The sequence below is a fragment of the Heterodontus francisci genome, chromosome 4 (assembly GCF_036365525.1).
Source record: "Heterodontus francisci isolate sHetFra1 chromosome 4, sHetFra1.hap1, whole genome shotgun sequence".
Lineage (NCBI taxonomy): Eukaryota > Metazoa > Chordata > Chondrichthyes > Heterodontiformes > Heterodontidae > Heterodontus > Heterodontus francisci.
Window position 1 is genome coordinate 99,408,505 of NC_090374.1, and position 19,739 is coordinate 99,428,243.

At 43.2% G+C, this 19,739-nt stretch overlaps 1 protein-coding gene across 2 annotated transcripts in view; it reads right to left on the bottom strand.

The window, feature by feature from the left end:
* The window catches only part of LOC137369159 (protein-lysine 6-oxidase), a 65,765-nt gene that overhangs the window by 31,822 nt on the left and 14,204 nt on the right, over positions 1–19,739 (bottom strand). For both annotated transcript variants that reach the window (XM_068029904.1, XM_068029905.1), the window contains 3 exons: positions 11,768–11,924; positions 4,763–4,858; positions 4,566–4,681 (listed from right to left, as the gene is read on the bottom strand). In XM_068029904.1, the coding sequence (XP_067886005.1) occupies positions 4,566–4,681; positions 4,763–4,858; positions 11,768–11,924 (369 nt within the window). The remainder of the gene's footprint in view (positions 1–4,565; positions 4,682–4,762; positions 4,859–11,767; positions 11,925–19,739) is intronic.

A 19,739-nucleotide genomic window follows, 5' to 3' on the forward strand; every position in this document is an offset into this window, starting at 1 on the left:
TCATTGAGTATGTTTAAAGCAGAGATTGACAGATTTCTAAATACAAATGACATAAGGGGAAATGAGGATAGTGTGGGAAAAAGGCATTGAAGTGGATGATCAGCCATGATCATATTGAATGGCAGAGAAGGCTCGATGGGCTGAATGGCCTATTCCTGCTCCTATGTTCCTATAACTCTGGAGCTCTGTTATATTAGGACCATGATCTTCAAATGAATGCTGAAGAGTGTCTTTTGTTTGGACAAAGTAGATCTGTAGTTAGGAAATCAATTTTATGCACCCAGCTATGCTGTTCCCCTTTCCCCCGCTGACCCTACATAACCAATTAGCTTGCACCATAATCTTTAGTATTGACAAAGTGCATACTTTTGTCCCGAACCGTTCATTTTAGTAAGTTCATTATTGCAGTAATGGATTCTTTTATTTAAAAAAAAGACATTATTAACTTCAGAGTATTTTAAACATTTAAAAAAATCAAATTAATTTATTTTGGATTGTAATGTTAACACACAGGGAGAAGAGGAACAGCAAAGCATCCAAACCTGGGAGAGGAAATGGAGCATCTGAACATTAGGAGCTGGCGGGAGGGAGGGGAGCAGTGCAACAATGGTACTAAGGATTGGGCATCTCCAGTGTATTCCTTAGAGAAGAAAAATACACAACATATGCCTACCTATACCATGGAATAGGATACAGAGAGCCGATTAAAATACAAAACTGAGACAGAAATATTTGTTACAACAACCAGATCGGAGTAGTAGCAGTAATTGGTTCTATGATCCAGGATTTTAATCCAATTGCTCTGCTAATTGTATCACCAAGAGTCAAAAGTATCAGGGTGATGTCACTATAGGGGACAAAATATCAGTGTTTTTAATTATTCCCAGTCCTGGGGATTTGATTGCTATGCTTTCCCACTCATAAAATGTTGTACTAAAGCATTAGTTCTGTTCACAGCTGCAATGTTACTTCAATACCAGAGAATGAAGTGGCACAATAATCATCAGTTAGCAAAACCAGTGATATATATTATGGACTGGATTTCATAGGCCCGCCGTCTATTTTGGCGGCGGGCGAAAAAAATAGCGGCCCACGCACACGGGGCGCCTATCGTGGAGATGCCGCGATTCCAAACACGGTGGCTCATTAGCATAACCGGGGCGGCCGGCCCCAATGACGTAGAGGGAGCAGGAGAGTCATCCCTGGCCGGCGCCATTTTTAAAAGGCTTAGAGCCCTAAATGACAAGTGAAATTTTTAAAGAGCCAGTTATCTTACTGTTAATAAAAATGAAGAAAAAAAATCGTTCCATGCTCTCTCCCACCGCCTTCCCCAAATGGCATTACACATCATTCCTGCCCTACCCAAAGTTCAGAACCTTTGTCCTCTACCCCTTCCCATCACCCCCTCGACCAATCAGGTCAGTTTGACCCCACTCCCTCACTTCCTGCACTGAGAAAATTACCTCCTCCCCTCTCCGGCAGGTGTCGCGTCTCATTTGCCCGGACGGGTATTCGAAGGCACGGCTGTACCGGCCGCCAGAACAAAGAACAAAGAAAATTACAGCACAGGAACAGGCCCTTCGGCCCGCCAAGCCTGCACCGATCCAGATCCTCTATTTAAACATGACGCCTATTTTCTAAGGGTCTGTATCTCTTTACTTCCTGCCCATTCATGTATCTGTCTAGATACATCTTAAAAGACGCTATCGTGCCCGCGTCTACCACCTCCGCTGGCAACGCATTCCAGGCACCCACCACCCTCTGCGTAAAGAACTTTCCACGCATATCCCCCCTAAACTTTTCCCCTTTCACTTTGAACTTGTGACCCCTAGTAATTGAATCCCCCACTCTGGGGAAAAATCTTCTTGCTATCCAACCTGTCTATACCTCTCATGATTTTGTACACCTCAATCAGCTTTCTAATGAAAATAATCCTAATCTACTCATTTCTCTTCATAGCTAGCGCCCTCCATACCAGGCAACATCCTGGTGAACCTCCTCTGCACCTTCTCCAAAGCATCCACATCCTTTTGGTAATGTGGCGACCAGAACTGCACGCAGTATTCCAAATGTGGCTGAACCAAAGTCCTATACAACTGTAACGTGACCTGCCAACTCTTGTACTCAATACCCCGTCCGATGAAGGAAAGCATGCCGTATGCCTTCTTGACCACTCTTTTGACCTGCGTTGCCACCTTCAGGGAACAATGGACCTGAACACCCAAATCTCTCTGTACATCAATTTTCCCCAGGACTTTTCCATTTACTGTATAGTTCACTCTTGAATTGGATCTTTCAAAATGCATCACCTCGCATTTTCCCTGATTGAACTCCATCTGCCATTTCTCTGCCCAACTCTCCAGTCTATCTATATTCTGCTGTATTCTCTGACAGTCCCCTTCACTATCTGCTACTCCACCAATCTTAGTGTCGTCTGCAAACTTGCTAATCAGACCAACTATACTTTCCTCCAAATCATTTATGTATATCACAAACAACAGTGGTCCCAGTACGGATCCCTGTGGAACACCACTGGTCACACGTCTCCATTTTGAGAAACTCCCTTCCACTACTACTCTCTGTCTCCTGTTGCCCAGCCAGTTCTTTATCCATCTAGCTAGTACACCTTGGACCCCATGCGCCTTCACTTTCTCCATCAGCCTACCATGGGGAACCTTATCAAACGCCTTACTGAAGTCCATGTATATGACATCTACAGCCCTTCCCTCATCAATCAACTTTGTCACTTCCTCAAAGAATTCTATTAAGTTGGTAAGACATGACCTTCCCTGCACAAAACCATGTTGCCTATCATTGATAAGCCCATTTTCTTCCAAATGGGAATAGATCCTATCCCTCAGTAACTTCTCCAGCAGCTTCCCTACCACTGACGTCAGGCTCACCGGTCTATAATTACCTGGATTATCCCTGCTACCCTTCTTAAACAAGGGGACAACATTAGCAATTCTCCAGTCCTCCGGGACCTCACCCGTGTTTAAGGATGCTGCAAAGATATCTGTTAAGGCCCAGTTATTTCCTCTCTCGCTTCCCACAGTAACCTGGGATAGATCCCATCCGGACCTGGGGACTTGTCCACCTTAATGCCTTTTAGAATACCCAACACTTCCTCCCTCCTTATGCCGACTTGACCTAGAGTAATCAAACATCTGTCCCTAACCTCAACATCCTTCATGTCCCTCTCCTCGGTGAATACCGATGCAAAGTACTCAAAGTACTCAGGTTAAAGATCGGTGCGGCAAATCAGGAGACAACGGGACCTTCATGAATTCAGGTAGGTTAATTTATTTACATATGGAAATTGTGGTCCCGGCAGCAAGGGGTAGGTGCTGGGGGGGGTGGAGGGCGGCGCCACGAGGCCTCTCCGCCTCTGTTGAGATCGGGCCAGACCCTGTCGCATTGGGGTCAGTGGGGGGCCTCATTTGCAGCGATCTGCATGTCCCCCCTGCAACTGTTCCTGACGTCGAGTACTGGAGTACTGTGTGCAATTCTGGTCGCCACATTATAGGAAGGATGTGATTGCATTGGAGGGGGTGCAGAGGCGATTCACCAGGATGTTGCCTGGGATGGACCATTTAAGCTATGAAGAGAGGTTGGATAGGCTTGGGTTGTTTTCACTGGAGCAGAGAAGACTGAGGGGTGACCTGATTGAGGTGTACAAGATTATGAGGGGCATGGACAGGGTGGATAGGGAGCAGTTGTTCCCCTTAGTTGAAGGCTCAGTTACAAGGGGTCACAGGTTTAAGGTGCGGGGCGGGAGGTTTAAGGGGGATTTGAGGAAGAACTTTTTTACCCAGAGGGTGGTGACAGTCTGGAATGCACTGCCTGGGAGGGTGGTAGAGGCAGGTTGCCTCACATCCTTTAAAAAGTACCTGGATGAGCACTTGGCATGTCATAACATTCAAGGCTATGGGCCAAGTGCTGACAAATGGGATTAGGTAGACAGGTCAGGTGTTTTAATGTATCGGTGCAGACTCGATGGGCCGAAGGGCCTCTTCTGCACTGTATTATTCTGTGATTCTGTCGAGGGCTCTATAAAATTCAGCCCTATGTATTTTTTTAGGCTGTGTTAAGAGAATGTGCTACATGTTTCTGGTAAACTGTATATTGTACTGTCTCATCTATTAAGATTAACCCAAATAAATCTATGTAACTTATCTTATATTAAATACATATTATAGTGATTTAGTATAGTGAAACATATGACAACTTCAGGAACATTTCTGAAGTTATGCAATCTGTTTTACTAGTTTCATCATGTTTCACTTTACCTTTTCGTAAGGAAGTTGATTTAAAAACTATATTGTTTTGATATAAACACATGCTTTTGTGTCCACCATAATTCACAAAGAACAGGGATCACTTGTCAAAATGAAATAGATCAAGCGTTAGTGCATTCCTTCTTCATTTAGTACCTTTCTACTAAAATTGCAATATGCAACGGCATATTTTATATCAACTTGGGCATTTCATGTATCAAAGATTTGTTTCATTTTGTCCTCAAATTGGTAAATTATGAGGGTTTACTTAACTTCACGAGCACTTACTGTGAAATTCTACACCCCGAGGTATATGCATGGTGGCCTGTATAGCGAAGATCACAACGAACAACATTATTCGCATAGTCTGATTCAGGTACAAAATAGCTGGGATTTACTGCAACCTATAGAATGAGAAAAAAGACATCAGTAACAATTCCAATAATGATATTTTTCTGCAGTGATAACTGATTACTATCGCTTACTTTTAGTATGTAGTTTCCTGCTTTAACATCTGTAATATCAATCCATTGGCAGTCAATGTCAGCATTGTACGTATCGTAACACCCTGGACTCAGTCCCTGCAAGAAATAGGGTCAACAGTGTTAAAAAGTGTACAATTTGTATTTACAGATTAAGAAATATGCTTCGTATTTGGTTCACTGAACTTGCCTTTTGTAAATTAATTGCATTTTTAAGAATAAGTTTTGAAAATGTTTTGCAAAGTCTCAGAGTTTAGTAAGTATATCTCATGACAACGATCTCCCATTATTTAGTTCAGCCCTGGAGACTTCTAGCATTAAATCAGTTGTCCTTCAGGGATGTTTTGTTAGCAGTAGGATTTTTCTTTACTCTTGGGATGTTTTTATTGCCCATCCCTAGTTGCCCTGACGGTATTAAAAGTAAATCATGAGCTGTGGGACTAAAGTCACATGGGTCAGGTCAAATAGGGTTTCTGGTTCCCAAAGGGCACTAGTGAACCAGTTGGCTTTTTTCGACAATAGAACGGCTTTCACGGCCACTTTATCTAGTGGTCGATTTATTCCCAATTTGGTGGGATTTGTATTCATGAACTCTGAGTTGCTAGTCCAGTGAAATATCCACTAAACTCTCATATGCTTGGCTTTGCCACTCTGCAGTCTGAGCTATTTCATTCACAGTGCACGATACAAGGGCAAGAATGATGGGTCTATTTTATTACAGCACAAGTTAAATAATTTTAATGAACTGATAAATTTTAAGTGAATATTTCTGTAAAATACGTGTTTTCCAGGAACTTGTTTTTAAAAGTCCTCATCAAGCCAAGTGTTGTTCAGCAATTAAGTTTTGTTCAAAGAAATTTCATATAAACATTTTTCTATTTTTATATCATCACCTGATCTATAGTGCATTGGTTTAATTCCTACTGAATACTACATTGCATCAAACTTTTGTTTCAAATAGTGACAACATGTAACACCCATAGGTGTACTCTCAAATTTGTGCAAGGGGCTTGTGCCAAAGTTGGAACACCTGTCCCACAGACTAGTCAAGCAGCAGCCTGACATAGTCAAGCTCATGGAATCATACCTTACAGACAATGTTCCAGACACCGCCATCACCATCCCCAGCAGGACAAACCCAGCAGACGTAGCGGCACAGTTGTATACAGTTGGGAAGGAGTTGCCCTGGGAGTCCTCAACATGCACTCTGGACCCCATGAGGTCTCATGGCATCAGGTCAAACATGGGCAAGGAAACCTCCTGCTGATTACCACCTACCGTCAACCTCAGCTGAGGAATCAGAACTCCATGTTGAACAGCACTTGGAGGAAGCAACGAGGTTGGCAAGGGCACAGAATGTACTTGGGGGGGTGGGGGGGGGAGGGCGAGGGAAACTTCAATGTCCACCATCAAGAGTGGCTCGGTAACACCACTACTGACCAAGCTGGCTGCGTCATACAGGACATAGCTGCTAGACTGGGTCTGCGGCAGGTGGTGAGGGAACTAACATCAGGGAAAAACATACTTGACCTTGTTCTAACAAATATGCCTGTCGCAGATACATCTGTCCATGACAATATTAGTAGGAGTGACCACCGCACAGTCCTTGTAGAGACAAAGTCCTGTCATCACATTGAGAAGACCCTCCACTATGTTGTGTGGCACTACCATTGTGCTAAATTGGATAGATTTCAAACAGATCTAGCAACTCAAAACTGGGTATCCATGAGGCGCTGTGGGCCATCAGCAGCAGCAGAAGTGTATTCAACCACAATCTGTAACCTCATGGCCCGGCATATCCCCCACTCTACCATTACCATCAAGCCAGGGGATCAACCCTGGTTCAATGAAGAGTGCAGGAGGGCATGCCAGGAGCAGCACCAGGCATACCTCAAAATGAGGTGTCAACCTGGTGAAGCTATAACCCAGGACTACTTGCATCCTGAACAGCGTAAGCAGCATGCGATAGACACAGCTAAGCGATCCCATAACCAACAGAACAGATCTAAGCTGTGCAGTCCTGCCACATCCAGTCGTGAATGGTGGTGGACAATTAAACAACTGACAGGAGGAGGAGTCTCCACAAATATCCCCATCTTCAATGATGGGGGAGCCCAGCACATCAGTGCAAAAGACAAGGCTGAAGCATTTGCAACAATCTTCAGCCAGAAGTGCCGAGTGGATGATCCATCTCAGCTTCCTCCTGAAGTCCCCAGCATCATAGATGCTAGTCTTCAGCCAATCCGATTCACTCCACATGATATCAAGAAACGACTGAAGGCACTGGATACTGCAACTGCTATGGGCCCTGACAACATTCCAGCAATAGTACTGAAGACCTGTGCTCCAGAACTTGCCGCGCCCCGAGCTAAGCTGTCCAGTACAGCTACAACACTGGCAACTACCCAGCAATGTGGAAAATTGCCCAGGTATGTCCTGTACACAAAAAGCAGGACAAATCCAACCCGGCCAATTACCGCCCCATCAGTCTCTCGATCATCAGTAAAAAGTGATGGAAGGTGTCGGTGACTGTACTATCAAATGACACTTGCTTAGCAATAACCTGCTCAGTGAAGCTCAGTTTGGGTTCCACCAGGGCCACTCAGCTCCTGATCTCATTACAGCCTTGGTTCAAACATGGACAAAAGAGCTGAACTCCAGAGGTGAGGTGAGAGTTACTGCCCTTGACATCAAGGCGGCATTTGACTGAGTTTGGCATCGAGGAGCCCTAGCAAAACTGGAGCCAATGGGAATCAGGGGGAAACTCTCTGCTGGTTGGAGTCACACCTAGCACAAAGGAAGATGGTTGTGGTTGTTCGAGGTCAATCATCTCAGCTCCAGGACATCACTGCAGGAGTTCCTCAGGGTAGTGTCCTAGGCCCAACCATCTCCAGCTGCTTCATTAATCACCTTCCCTCCATCATAAGGTTAGAAGTAGTGCTGTTCACTGATGATTGCACAACGTTTAGCACAATTTGCAACTCCTCAGATACTGAAGCAGTCCGTGTAGTAATGCAGCAAGACCTGGACAATATCCAGACTTGGGTTGATGAGTGGCAAATAACACAAGTGGCAGATAATGAATATCTCAAACAAGAGAGAATCTAACCATCTGCCCTTGACATTCAAGGCATTACCATTGCTGAATCCCCCACTATCAACATCATGGGGGTTACCATTGACCAGAAACTGAACTGAAGTAGCCATATTAATACCATAGCTACAAGAGCAGGTCAGAGGCTGGGAATTCTGCGGCGAGTAACTCACCTCCTGACTCCCCAAAGCCTGTCCACCATCTACAAGGCACAAGTGTGATGGAATACTCGTCACTTGCCTGGATGGGTGCAGCTCCAACAACACTCAAGAAGCTTGACACCATCCAGTACAAAGCAGCCCACTTGATTGGCACCCATTCACAAACATTCACTCCCTCCACCACCGACGCACAGTGTGTACCATTTACAAGATGCACTGCAGCAATGCACCAAGGCGCCTGAGACAGCACCTTCCAAACCCGTGACCTCTCCCACCTAGAACGACAAGGGCAGCAGTTGCATGGGAACTCCACCACCTGCAAGCTCCCCTCCAAGCCATACGCCATCCTGACTTGGAAGCATATCACCATTCCTTCACTATCGCTGGGGCAAAATCCTGGAACTCCCTTCCTTTCAGCACTGTGGGTGTACCTACCCCACACATGACTGCAGTGATTCAAGAAGGCAGCACACCACCACCTTCTTGAGGGCAATTGGGGTGGACAATAAATGCTATCCTAGCCAGCAATGCCGACATCCTATGAATGAATTTTAAAAATTACTACAATAATCAGGTACAAAACATGATTTCAGAAACATTGGCCAAAATTTTTCATTGGGCGGGAGACCCCACTCACCGGCCGAAAAGTTGGAGGCAAGCCCACCTCTGCCAGGCCGGGGGAGGCAGGCTTGGATTTTTTGTATCCCAAGCCCTGAATTGGTCCTGGACAGGACTTCCACATCCTTGAGGCAGGAAGTCGCACCAAATGGAGCTGCCGGCCAGCAGCTCTTAGTCCCAGCAGAGCCACCAGGAGCAGTGACCACTGCTGGGACTATACCCAGTCATCACAAGCAAGGTGAAGGACAGCCCGGAAGATGGATATGTTTTTAGGGCCTCGCCAGGGACAATTGGCCGGGCCCCAGCAAGATAAGGGGGGTCAGTTAGGAGGAGGGGGAATGTTGTGCGTTGGGGGCGGTTGGGGCTTCAGGGGCGGCCCGCCATGGGGATTTGGTTGCCCGATCAGGAGGGCCCCCCCACCCCCCCACAAGACCGCAAGAAGGCCGCCTGGTTTTAGCAGGCGGGCTTCTTGAGGCTTTTGCCATCCGGCTGACGAGGGTAAAATACTCTGGTAGTGGGAGTAAGCCCTTAAGTGCCAGTTAATTTGCCACTTAAAGGCCTTGATTGGCCAGGGGCGGGCTGGCCATTTCTCTTCGCTGCCCCATGAAAATTTTCAACAGGAGGGGGTCGGGAACAGCCCCTCCCCCCCACCCCACAAGACCACTTGTTTGGGGGCTGTAAAATTCCGGTCTTTTATACCAAAGTCAGCTCATGGATTGGCAGCAAAATAGCAAGTTTTCAAGGTGGCCCTGCTGCTAACAGAAGAGTTAGTTTTGGTCAGCACCTCCAACAGCAATGCTGCCTTTGACAGAAACAAGCCGAGTTACTGATGTTCAACTTCTTCCTGCTATGTCATTGTCTAAACTGAGCAGTTTATCAGGCCTGGTTCCTGAAGAAGTTCTGTATGCCCTCCCTTTACAAGCCATTAAAGCAAGTTTGCAATTGCTGACTTGAATGGATCTTCCCCACCCATTGGGAAAGGTACCACTTGCTAAATAGTTGCAAATACAAACCTTAACCAATGTTCATATGCACTCTTGTGCAAACCCAGATAATTTAAGCAGTCAACATGAATTCAGAAGGATTCTAACTTTTTGAAAAAGTTAAATCCCATGTGGTTTGTGGAAAACCCTATGATATGGTAAAATTCATGACTTAAATGTAAATTAAGTGAATCACTGCTGCAAAAGCTTATCTGCAATATAAATGGGGTATTTTTACAACATTAGGACTGCAATGCAAGCCAGTATTTCAGAAGTGCAAGTCTGTAACATAAATAGACCTTCTCTTCCCTCTAAAGAACATGATGTCAAGCTAATTCTAGGAATTCCAAACATTTTTCAGAATTAAATCCTCTTAAACATTTTGACCTAAATCTCATGCTAAAATACATAAAATATCACCAAAGGACACTAATAAAAAGGTAATTGTTAAAAATGCAAACAGTATCAAAAACAATTTAGTACAATGAAAAATGTCTACTTTGAGAAAAGCTGAACTCCAAATGATTTAATGTAATTCAAAAGCAAATTTGAAAATCAACAATTGTGGGCAATCCCCCCTCTCCCTGGATTCCTTCCAGATCATTTTCTTTGCTCTGCAGACTAGCCGTTTTTAGGCTTGTGCTCCATTCAACTTCCCACTGTGCCATGTACTAAAACTAAGCAATTTCTCAGGTCAGGTTCAGCATAGCCCATTTATCCAATAACAGTTGCTGGATCAAGCTATTTCTTAAATATTCCCAAGGTTTTCATTTCCACTATACTATATGCTAAATTTTCCTTTCCCTAGTTTGAACTTCTGTCTCCTTGTCCTAATCTCATAATTTAGTTTGAAGTAATATTGCAATGTACCTTATGCTATCTTATATATGTTGGTAAGATAGTAAGCATTGTTGTAAATTAGAAACAATAGCGGTCCCAATACCAATCCTTGGGGAACCCTATTTGGCATTTCTCCACCCAGACATAACTCCCCCAACAAATCCCTTCTGTTTTCTGCCTTTCGGCCAGTTTCTTATACTTATCCTAATCCCTACTTCATTAATCTTAACAGATAGCCTTTTGTGCAGAACTTTATCAAATACGTTTGGAAGTCTAGATACACTAAGTCCTAGGGTTTTCAACAGTCTACTTGAGATGTCATTTCCTCACAAAGGTCAAGAATCTATGCTGATTGTTGTTTACTCGGTGAACATTATACCAATAATCCTCGGGTTTACTCTTGATAGTTGATTCCATTATGGTAATGAGATTAATGGGTCTTCAGTTGCCTTCATTTGTTTTATTATCTGTTTGAAAATGGCCATCAAGTTAGCCAGACTTCAACTTACTGGTGCCTTCCCTCTCTCATTATGACCCACAAATCTTTTCCCATTCTTTTTTTTAAGCATTCTGGAATAAGTACCATCTACCTCTGGTTTATTGGTTTGAACCCTTTAGCTTGTCTCGCACCTCATCTCATTTATATCATTATCACTATTTAGAGGTCATGTTGCCTTTACCTTCCCATGTGAATACTTGAACTTGTGATGAAACCCAACTTAGCATTCTTTGGTTATACAGTCCGATTCATAGACAGTTATGTCAGAAACTAGTTTTTCACAGGATGGTGTTTTCTCCATATAAATAAAACTTGCATATAATGCCTTTCATGACCAGAGAACATCCCAAAGCACTTTTACAACCACTGAAGTACCTTGAAATGTTGTAATGTAGGAAATGCAGCAACCAATTTACACAAACTCCCACAAATAGCCTGGGTTTTTTTTTGTGCTGTTGATTGAAGGAGAAATATTAGCCAGGACACCGGGGCTAACTCCACTGCTCTTCTTCAAAATAGTGCCATGGGTTCTTTTACATTCACCTGAGAGGACAGATGGGGGCTCAGTTTAACTCTTTGAAAGACGGCACCTCCAACAGTGTAGCATTCCCTCTGTACTGTACTGTACTGGAATGTCAGCCTTGATTTTTGTGGTGAAATCCTGGAATGGGATTTGAACTCAGAATCTTATAACTCAGAGGTGAGTGCGCTACCAACAGAGTCACAGCTGACACACATATGAACCACTTAGTCTAATTCACTTGTGGTGCAAATGTAGGTTGGCTGCTGTATAATAATTTATCTTTCACGTACCTGTGAATGTGCTGTGCAAGCATATCTTCTGTAATACCCATAGTCACAAGAGGTGTCCTCCAGGCAAAAACTAGCTTTGTGTCCTTCAGCAACTTTTCTATGCGTGGTGGCATCCAGGAGATCATAATGGCTAAATTCATCCATGCTGTGGTAGTGCCTGTGATAAAAAGTTTACTTTACTACTACTTTGCTTAGATACAAGTAACAGTTGTTGTGACAGGAAGCTGGATAAACTTCAACTGTACTCCTGTGTACCTTGGGGAATTCTAAGCTTTGGCTCAGCCAACCTGTGCCTAAGCTCTCTAGATTTGCGCAAGTGGGATGTGCCACCACGGAGAGAGCATTCACACTCCATATCGAGCAATTACGAAACTCCACTTGGGTAATTCTTTCAGTAGGTTGGTTTGGAGCCTTTTAAACTTGGCGGTAGATTTCTGTGCATGTCAGCCAACCAGCTGACCAAAAAAAAAAGCTGTTGTACAATGTTGGCTTTGTAATTACTGTGCCCTGAACTCCAAATTTATACAAAGAAAGTAGATAAAATGAGGATTAATGTAAAGCAGAACAGAAATAATGAATAATATGGCAGATTTGAAATGGTGATCTGGCAAGTAAGGCCATATGGGCATTTCAAACTAAGTTGTGAAAGGAAATGTCATTATTTGCTTTGGCTAGATAGCTTGCCAACTGAACAATTTGTAATTGGTTAGAAACATTCATAGCCTAAGTCATTTAGCAATTTAGTTATAAAATTGAATCCTTGCACTTTATATCAGTTTTTCTTTAACAATATATTTTCTTGAAAGAAAGACTTGCATTTATATAGCACCTTTCACAACTTCAGGACTTTCCAAAGTGTTTTTTTATTCTTTCACGGGATGTGGGCATCATTGCCTAGGCCAGCATTTATTGCCCAATCCTAATTGCCCTTAAGAAGGGCAATCAGTCAATGAAGTACTTTTGGAGTGTAGACACTGTTGTAATGTAGGAAATGCAGCAGCCATTTGCACACAGCAATCTCCCACAAAATGATAATGACCAGAAAAGGGTTGATGCTTTATTTTTGGGTGACTATATGGAGATTAATGTGCATATTCTCTGTCATAATAACAATCTTCTCCATAACTGAAACTGGTACATTAAGAATCCATTTGACAAATGTGCATTTAAATGTATACTGCAAACTCTAATTCCCAACTCCCTAGCCTTTGCATCTGCCGTGATATCACAGCAGCTGTTGATTTTCTTACCAGTCATTCACCTCCACCTTCGATGCCCTCATTCATAATGAAGCGATTCCCACCTCCCATCCCAGTCATTCCACCTGGTGCAGTCCCACTGTAGGACTTAAGCACAAAAATCAAAGCTGATACTCCAATGCACTACTGAGAGAGTGCTGCACTGTCAGAGGTGCTGTGTTTTGGAGGACATGTTAAACCGAGGCCCTGTCTGCCCTCTTGAGTGGGCGTAAAAGATCCCACAGCACTATTTTGAAGAAGAGCAGGGGAGTTATCCTTGGTGTCCTGGCCAAAACTTACAATATTTATCCCTCAATCAACATCATTAAAACAGTTTATCTGTTCATTATCACATATCTGTTTGTGGGAGCTTGCTGTGGGCAGATTAGCTGCACGTTTTCTACATTACAACAGGCTTAACCATTCATCGCTGGATCTGACTTAGCTGTGTCAAGCTCTACTGGGCATCATTTTCCTCTGTCAAAACCACCCACTAGTTAAGGATCATCCAAACCTATGCCCAGGCCCCTTCCGACTCAAGCCCTGAATTTCCTCTCCTACCCCATGCCTTCTCCTACCCCATGTCTTCTCCAATTTTATCTCAATCATGAGTGTAACATGCCCTCTCAACCCCATTCTCACTAAACCACTGACCAAACTATTTTCCTTGCTGGTCCCTTGTTAACTAATATAGTAAATATGGTGTGCCCTCCCTCTGAAAACTACCATCATCGACACTCTCTCAAAAAAACCCATCCTTGAACCTTCTGTCCTCAAACTTCTACCCCACCCTAACCCCCCTTCCTTCTCCAATGTCCTTGAACATGTTGTCATTCTCAGATTCATGTCCAACCTCCCTACAATTCCCTATCTGAATTCCAACAGTCAGGTTTCCGCCCCTCTCTTTAACATTCAGTTATGAATGAGCTTCAATTTCCTCTAACTAAACATTAGGAAGACCAAAGTCATTATCTTCATTTTCTGCCACAAACTCCATGCTTTCCTTAGTGTCTCAGGCCAAACCAGATTGTTGCCAACCCTATATTTTCTCTATCACAAAGAGAGCCTACTTCCATCTGTCACACTAAAAATACTATTCATGCATTTCTCACCACCAGAGTTAATCACTCCACAGCGGTCCTGGCCAGCCTCCCATCCTCTATAAACTTCAGCTTATCCAAAATTCTAATCCAAGTATCCTACTTCATGCCAAGTCCTGTTTACTCATCACCCCTGTCATCACTCCTGGTCCCCCAGTGCCTCAAAATTAAAATTGTATCTACATATGTAAATTCCTCATGGCTTTGCCCCTCTCTATCTCTGTAACTTCCTCTAGCCTTACAATACCCTCCCTCTCCCTTGCCAAACTCTCCATTCCTCATACTGCAGCTTCTTATGCCACCCCCTACTTTCAACTCACCACTGGTGTTCAGGATTCCAGCCACCTTGGCCTCATGCTCTGGAATTCCCTCCCTAAACGCCTTTGCCTCTTCCCCTCCCTCTCCTACTTTAAGACCCACATCTTTGATCAAGCTTTTGCTTACATCATCTAATCTTTCATTCTTAAGCTTGCAGTTCCTTTTTCTGTATGCCCCAGTGAGCTGCCTTGAGACATGTTTCTATGTTAAAGGCTCTCTATAAGTCATTTTGATAAGGTCCCGCATGGGAGATTGGTTAAGAACGTAAGAGTCCATGGGATCCAGGGCAATTTGGCAAATTGGATCCAAAATTGGCTTCGTGACAGGAGGTAGAGGGTAATGGTCGAGGGCTGTTTTTGCAATTGGAAGCTGTGAGCAGTAGTGCACCACAGGGATCGGTGCTGGGACCCTTGCTGTTTGTAGTGTACATTAATGATTTAGACGTGAATATAGGAGGTATGATCAGTAAGTTTGTAGATGACACAAAAATTGGTGGTGTTGTAAATAGTGAGGAGGAAATCCTTAGATTACAGGGAGATATAGATGGGCTTGTAAGATGGCAGAGCAGTGGCAAATGGAATTTAATCCTGAGAAGTGTGAAGTAATGTATTTTGGGAGGACTAACAAGGCAAGGGAATATACAATGGATGGTAGGACCCTAGGAAGTACAGGTCAGAGGGACCTTGGAGTACTTGTTCATAGCTCACTGAAGGCAGCAGCACAGGTAGATAAGGTGGTTAGGAAGGCATATGGGATACTTGCCTTTATTAGCCGAGGCATAGAATTTAAGAGCAGGGAGGTTATGATGGAGTTGTATAAAACGCTAGTTAGACCACAGCTGCAGTACTGTGTACAGTTCTGGTCACCACGCTATAGGAAGAATGTGATTGCACTGGAGAGGGTGCAGAGGACATTCACCAGCATGATGCCTGGGCTGGAGCATTTCAGCTATGAAGAGAGACTGAAAAGGCTAGGGTTGTTTTTCTTGGAGTAGAGAAGGCTGAAGGAGGACATGATTGAGGTATACAAAATTATGAGAGGGCATTGATAGGTTAGATAGGAAGAAACATTTTCCCTTAGCAGAGGGGTCAAGAACCAGGGGGCATAGATTTAGAGCAAGGGGTAGAAGGTTTAGAGGGGATTTGAGGAAAAAATTGTTTCACCCAGCGGGTAGTTGGAATCTGGAATGCACTGCCTGAAGAGGTGGTGGAGGCAGGAACCCTCATAACATTTAAGAAGTATTTGGATGAGCATTTGAAACACCATAGCATATAATCCTATGGGCAAAGTGCAGGAATATGGGATTAGAATAGTTAGGTGCTGGATGGCCGGCACAGACACGATGGCCTGAAGAGTCTGTTTCTGTGTTGTATGACTCTGACTCATTGCTTACGTTCTAAATAATTAGGAAGTGTTATAGGCAGATGTGAGGCATAAAATTATTTTCTTCTAATAGGATAAACTCAGATAATTCTGTGTAATAACAGTAACTTTACTGCCTCCGGAACCAGTTTTATACACGTGAAAAAAAAACACTTGATAACAGAACACCGAGTGTTCCAGAATCTCGCTAAACATGCTGTTATACAGCCACACAACCATAAAATGAGCAGATCACCATATCAGTGGCAAAGCGGTCTTGACATTCATTTAATTATGAAAGAAGCAGCAATATATCTTTATCTTACTACTTCCTATTGGGTGTTCTTAGTAAGACACATATAAACATTTAGATATATAATATAACTAATATAACAGTGGCAGACTTTTAAGCAGATATTTCATAACACTCAGCAAACATTTATTCCAGTCAGAAGGAAGGACTCGATGAGAACGATGAACCGCTCGTGGATAACAAAGGAAGTTAAGGAGAGTATCAAATCAAAAACAAAGGCATACAAATTGGCAAATGATAGTGGTAGGCCAGAGGATTGGGATTTTTTTAAAGAAATCAGCAGCAGATGACTAAAAAACTAATAAAGAGGGATAAAATTGATTATGAGAGTAAATTGGCAAGAAATATAAAAACAGAAAGAGCTTCTACAGGTATAAAAAAAGGAAGAGAGTAGCTAAATTAAGTATGGGACCCTGAGAGGATGAGACTGGGGAATTAATAACAGGGAACAGGGAAATGGCAGATAATTTAAACCAATATTTTGCATCGGTCTTCATGGTGGAGGACACTATAAACATCCCGACAATAATAGATGAGCAAGGTGTAAATGGGAGGGAGTAACTTGTAACAATCTCTATCACAAGGGAAAAGGTGCTGGACAAACTGATGGGACTAAAGGCAGACAAGTCACCAGGACCTGATGGCCTGCATCCAAGGGTTTTAAAAGAAGTGGCTACAGAGACAATGGAGGCATTGGTCATAATATACCAAAACTCACTGGATTCTGATAGGGTACCAGCGGATTGGAAAACTGCTAATGTGACGCCCCTATTCAAGAAAGGAGGGAGACAGAAAGCAGGAAACTATAGACCAGTTAGCTTAACATCAGTCATTGGGAAAGTGCTAGAGTCCATTATTAAGGAAGATATAGCAGGACATTTAGAAAAATATAATTCAATCAAACAGAGTCAACATGGTTTTATGAAAGGGAAATCATGTTTGACAAATCTTTTAGAGTTCTTTGAGGATATAACAAGCAGAGTGGATAAAGGGGAACCAGTAGATGTAGTGTATTTGAATTTCCAGAAGGCGTTTGATAAGGTGCCACATAAAAGGTTATTGCACAAAATAGGAGCTCAGGGTATTGGGGGTAATGTGTTGACATGGATTGAAGATTGGCTAAATCTCAGAAGGCAGAGAGTCAGGATCAATGGGTCTTTTTCAGGTTGGAAAGCTGTAACTATTGGGGTGCCACAAGGATCGGTCCTAGGGCCTCAACTATTTACTATCTATATTAATGACTTGGAGGAAGGAACAGAGTGTAGTGTATCCAAATTTGCTGATGATACAAAAATAGGTGGGAAGGCATGTTGTGATGAGGACACAAAGAATCTGCAAAGGGAGATGGATAGGTTAAGTGAGTGGGCAAAAACTTAGCAGATAGAGTTCAATGTGGGAAAGTGTGAGGTCATCCACTTTGGTACGAAGAATAAAAAGGCAGATTATTATTTAGATGGAGAAAGACTACAAAATACTGCAGTACAGAGGGATCTGGATGTTCTTGTACATGAAACAGAAAAAGTTAGCATGCAGGTGCAACAAGTAATTATGAAGGCAAATGGAATTTTGGCCTTTATTGCAAGGGGGTTAGAGTTTAAAAATAGGGAAGTCTTGTTACAACTGTACAGGGTGTTGGTGAGGCCACACCTGGAGTACTGTGTACAGTTTTGGTCCTCGTATTTAAAGAAGGATATACTAGCATTGGACGCAGTTCAGAAAAGGTTCACTAGGCTGATTCCTGGGATGAAGGAGTTGACTTATCAAGAGCGACTAAACAGGTTAGGCCTTTATTCATTGGAGTTTAGAAGAATGAGAGGTGATCTGATTGAAACATATAAGATTTCAAGGGGGCTTGACAGGGTAGATGTTGAGAATATGTTTCCACTGGTGGGGGAATCTCAAACTAGGGGACATAGTTACAGAATAAGGGGGCACACATTTAAAACTGAGATGCGAAGGAATTTCTTCTCTCAGAGGGTGGTGAATCTCTGGAATTCTCTACCTCAGAGAGTTGTGGAGGCTAGGTCACTAAATGTATTTAAGGAGGAAGTAGATAGATTTTTGAAATCTCGGGGAGTGGAGGGTTATGCGTGGCAGGCCCGAAAGAAGAGTTGAGGCCTGAGACAGATCAGCCATGATGTTATTGGCGGAGCAGGCTTGAGGAGCTGAATGGCCTACTCCTGGTCCTATTTCTTATGTTCTAACTATTTAAGAAAGGAGGAAGAGAGAAAACGGGAACTACAGACCTGTTAGCCTGACATCAGTAGTAGGGAAAGTGCTAGAATCTATTATAAGGATGTGATAACTGGGCACTTAGAAAATAATGGTAGGATTGGGCAGAGTCAACATGGATTTATGAAAGGGAAATCATGTTTGACAAACCTGTTGGATTTTTTTGAGGATGTAACCAGCAGAATAGAAAAGGGGAAACCAGTGGATATGGTGTATTTGGATTTTCAGAAAGCTTTCAATGAGATCCCACACAAGAGGTTAGTAAACAAAATTAAAACACATGGAATTGGGGGCAATGTACTGGGCATGGGTTAAGAATTGGTTAACGGACAGAAAACAGAGAGTAGGAATAAACGGGTCTTTCTCAGGTTAGCACGCTGTGACTAGTGGGGTACCACAAAGATCAGTGCTTGGGCCCCAGCTATTCACAATCTATGTCAATGATTTGGATGTGAGGACCAAATGTAATATTTCCAAGTTTGCTGATGACACAAAGCTAGGTGGGAATGTGAATTGTGAAGAAGATGTAAAGCGGCTTTAAGGGGATTTGCACAGACTTAGCGAGTGGGCACGAATATGGCAGCTGGAATATAATGTGGAAAAATGTGAAGTTATTCACTTTGGTGGAAAAACAAATGCAGAGTATTTCTTAAATGGTAAGAGATTGGGACCTTGGTATCCTTGTTCACGAGTCACTGAAAGCTAACATGCAGGTGCAGCAAGCAATTGGGAAGGCAGATGGTATGTTGGCCTTTATTGCAAGAGGATTTGAGAATAGGAGTAAAGATGTCTTGCTGCAATTGTATAGAGCCTTGGTGAGATCGCACCTGGAGTATTGTGTACAGTTTTGGCCTCCTTATCTAGGGAAGGATATACTTTCCATAGAGGGAGTGCAACGAAGGTTCACCAGACTGATCCCTGGGATAATGGACCTGTATTCTCTAGTGTTTCAAAGAATGAGAGGTGATCTCATTGAAACGTACAAAATTCTTACAGGGTCCAACAGGGTAGATGCAGGAAGGATGTTTCCCCTGGCTTGGGGGTCTAGAACCATAGAACACCATCTCAGAACAAGGGGCAGGCCATTTAGGACTGAGATGAGGAGGAATTTCTTCACTCAGAGGGTGGTGAATCTTTGGAATTCTCTACCCCAGAGGGCTGTGGAGGCTTAGTCATTGAGTACGTTCAAGACAGAGATTGATAGATTTCTAAATATTAAAGTCATCAAGGGATATGGGATAGTGTGAGAACATGGCATTCAGGTAGAAGATCAGCCATGATCTAGTTGAATGGCAAACCAGGCTCGAGGAACTGAATGGCCTACTCCTGCTCCTATTTTCTATGTTACTATAACAGGATTAAGATGACTGAAACATTGGCCTTGATATTGACTCCCTCCATCATTACCC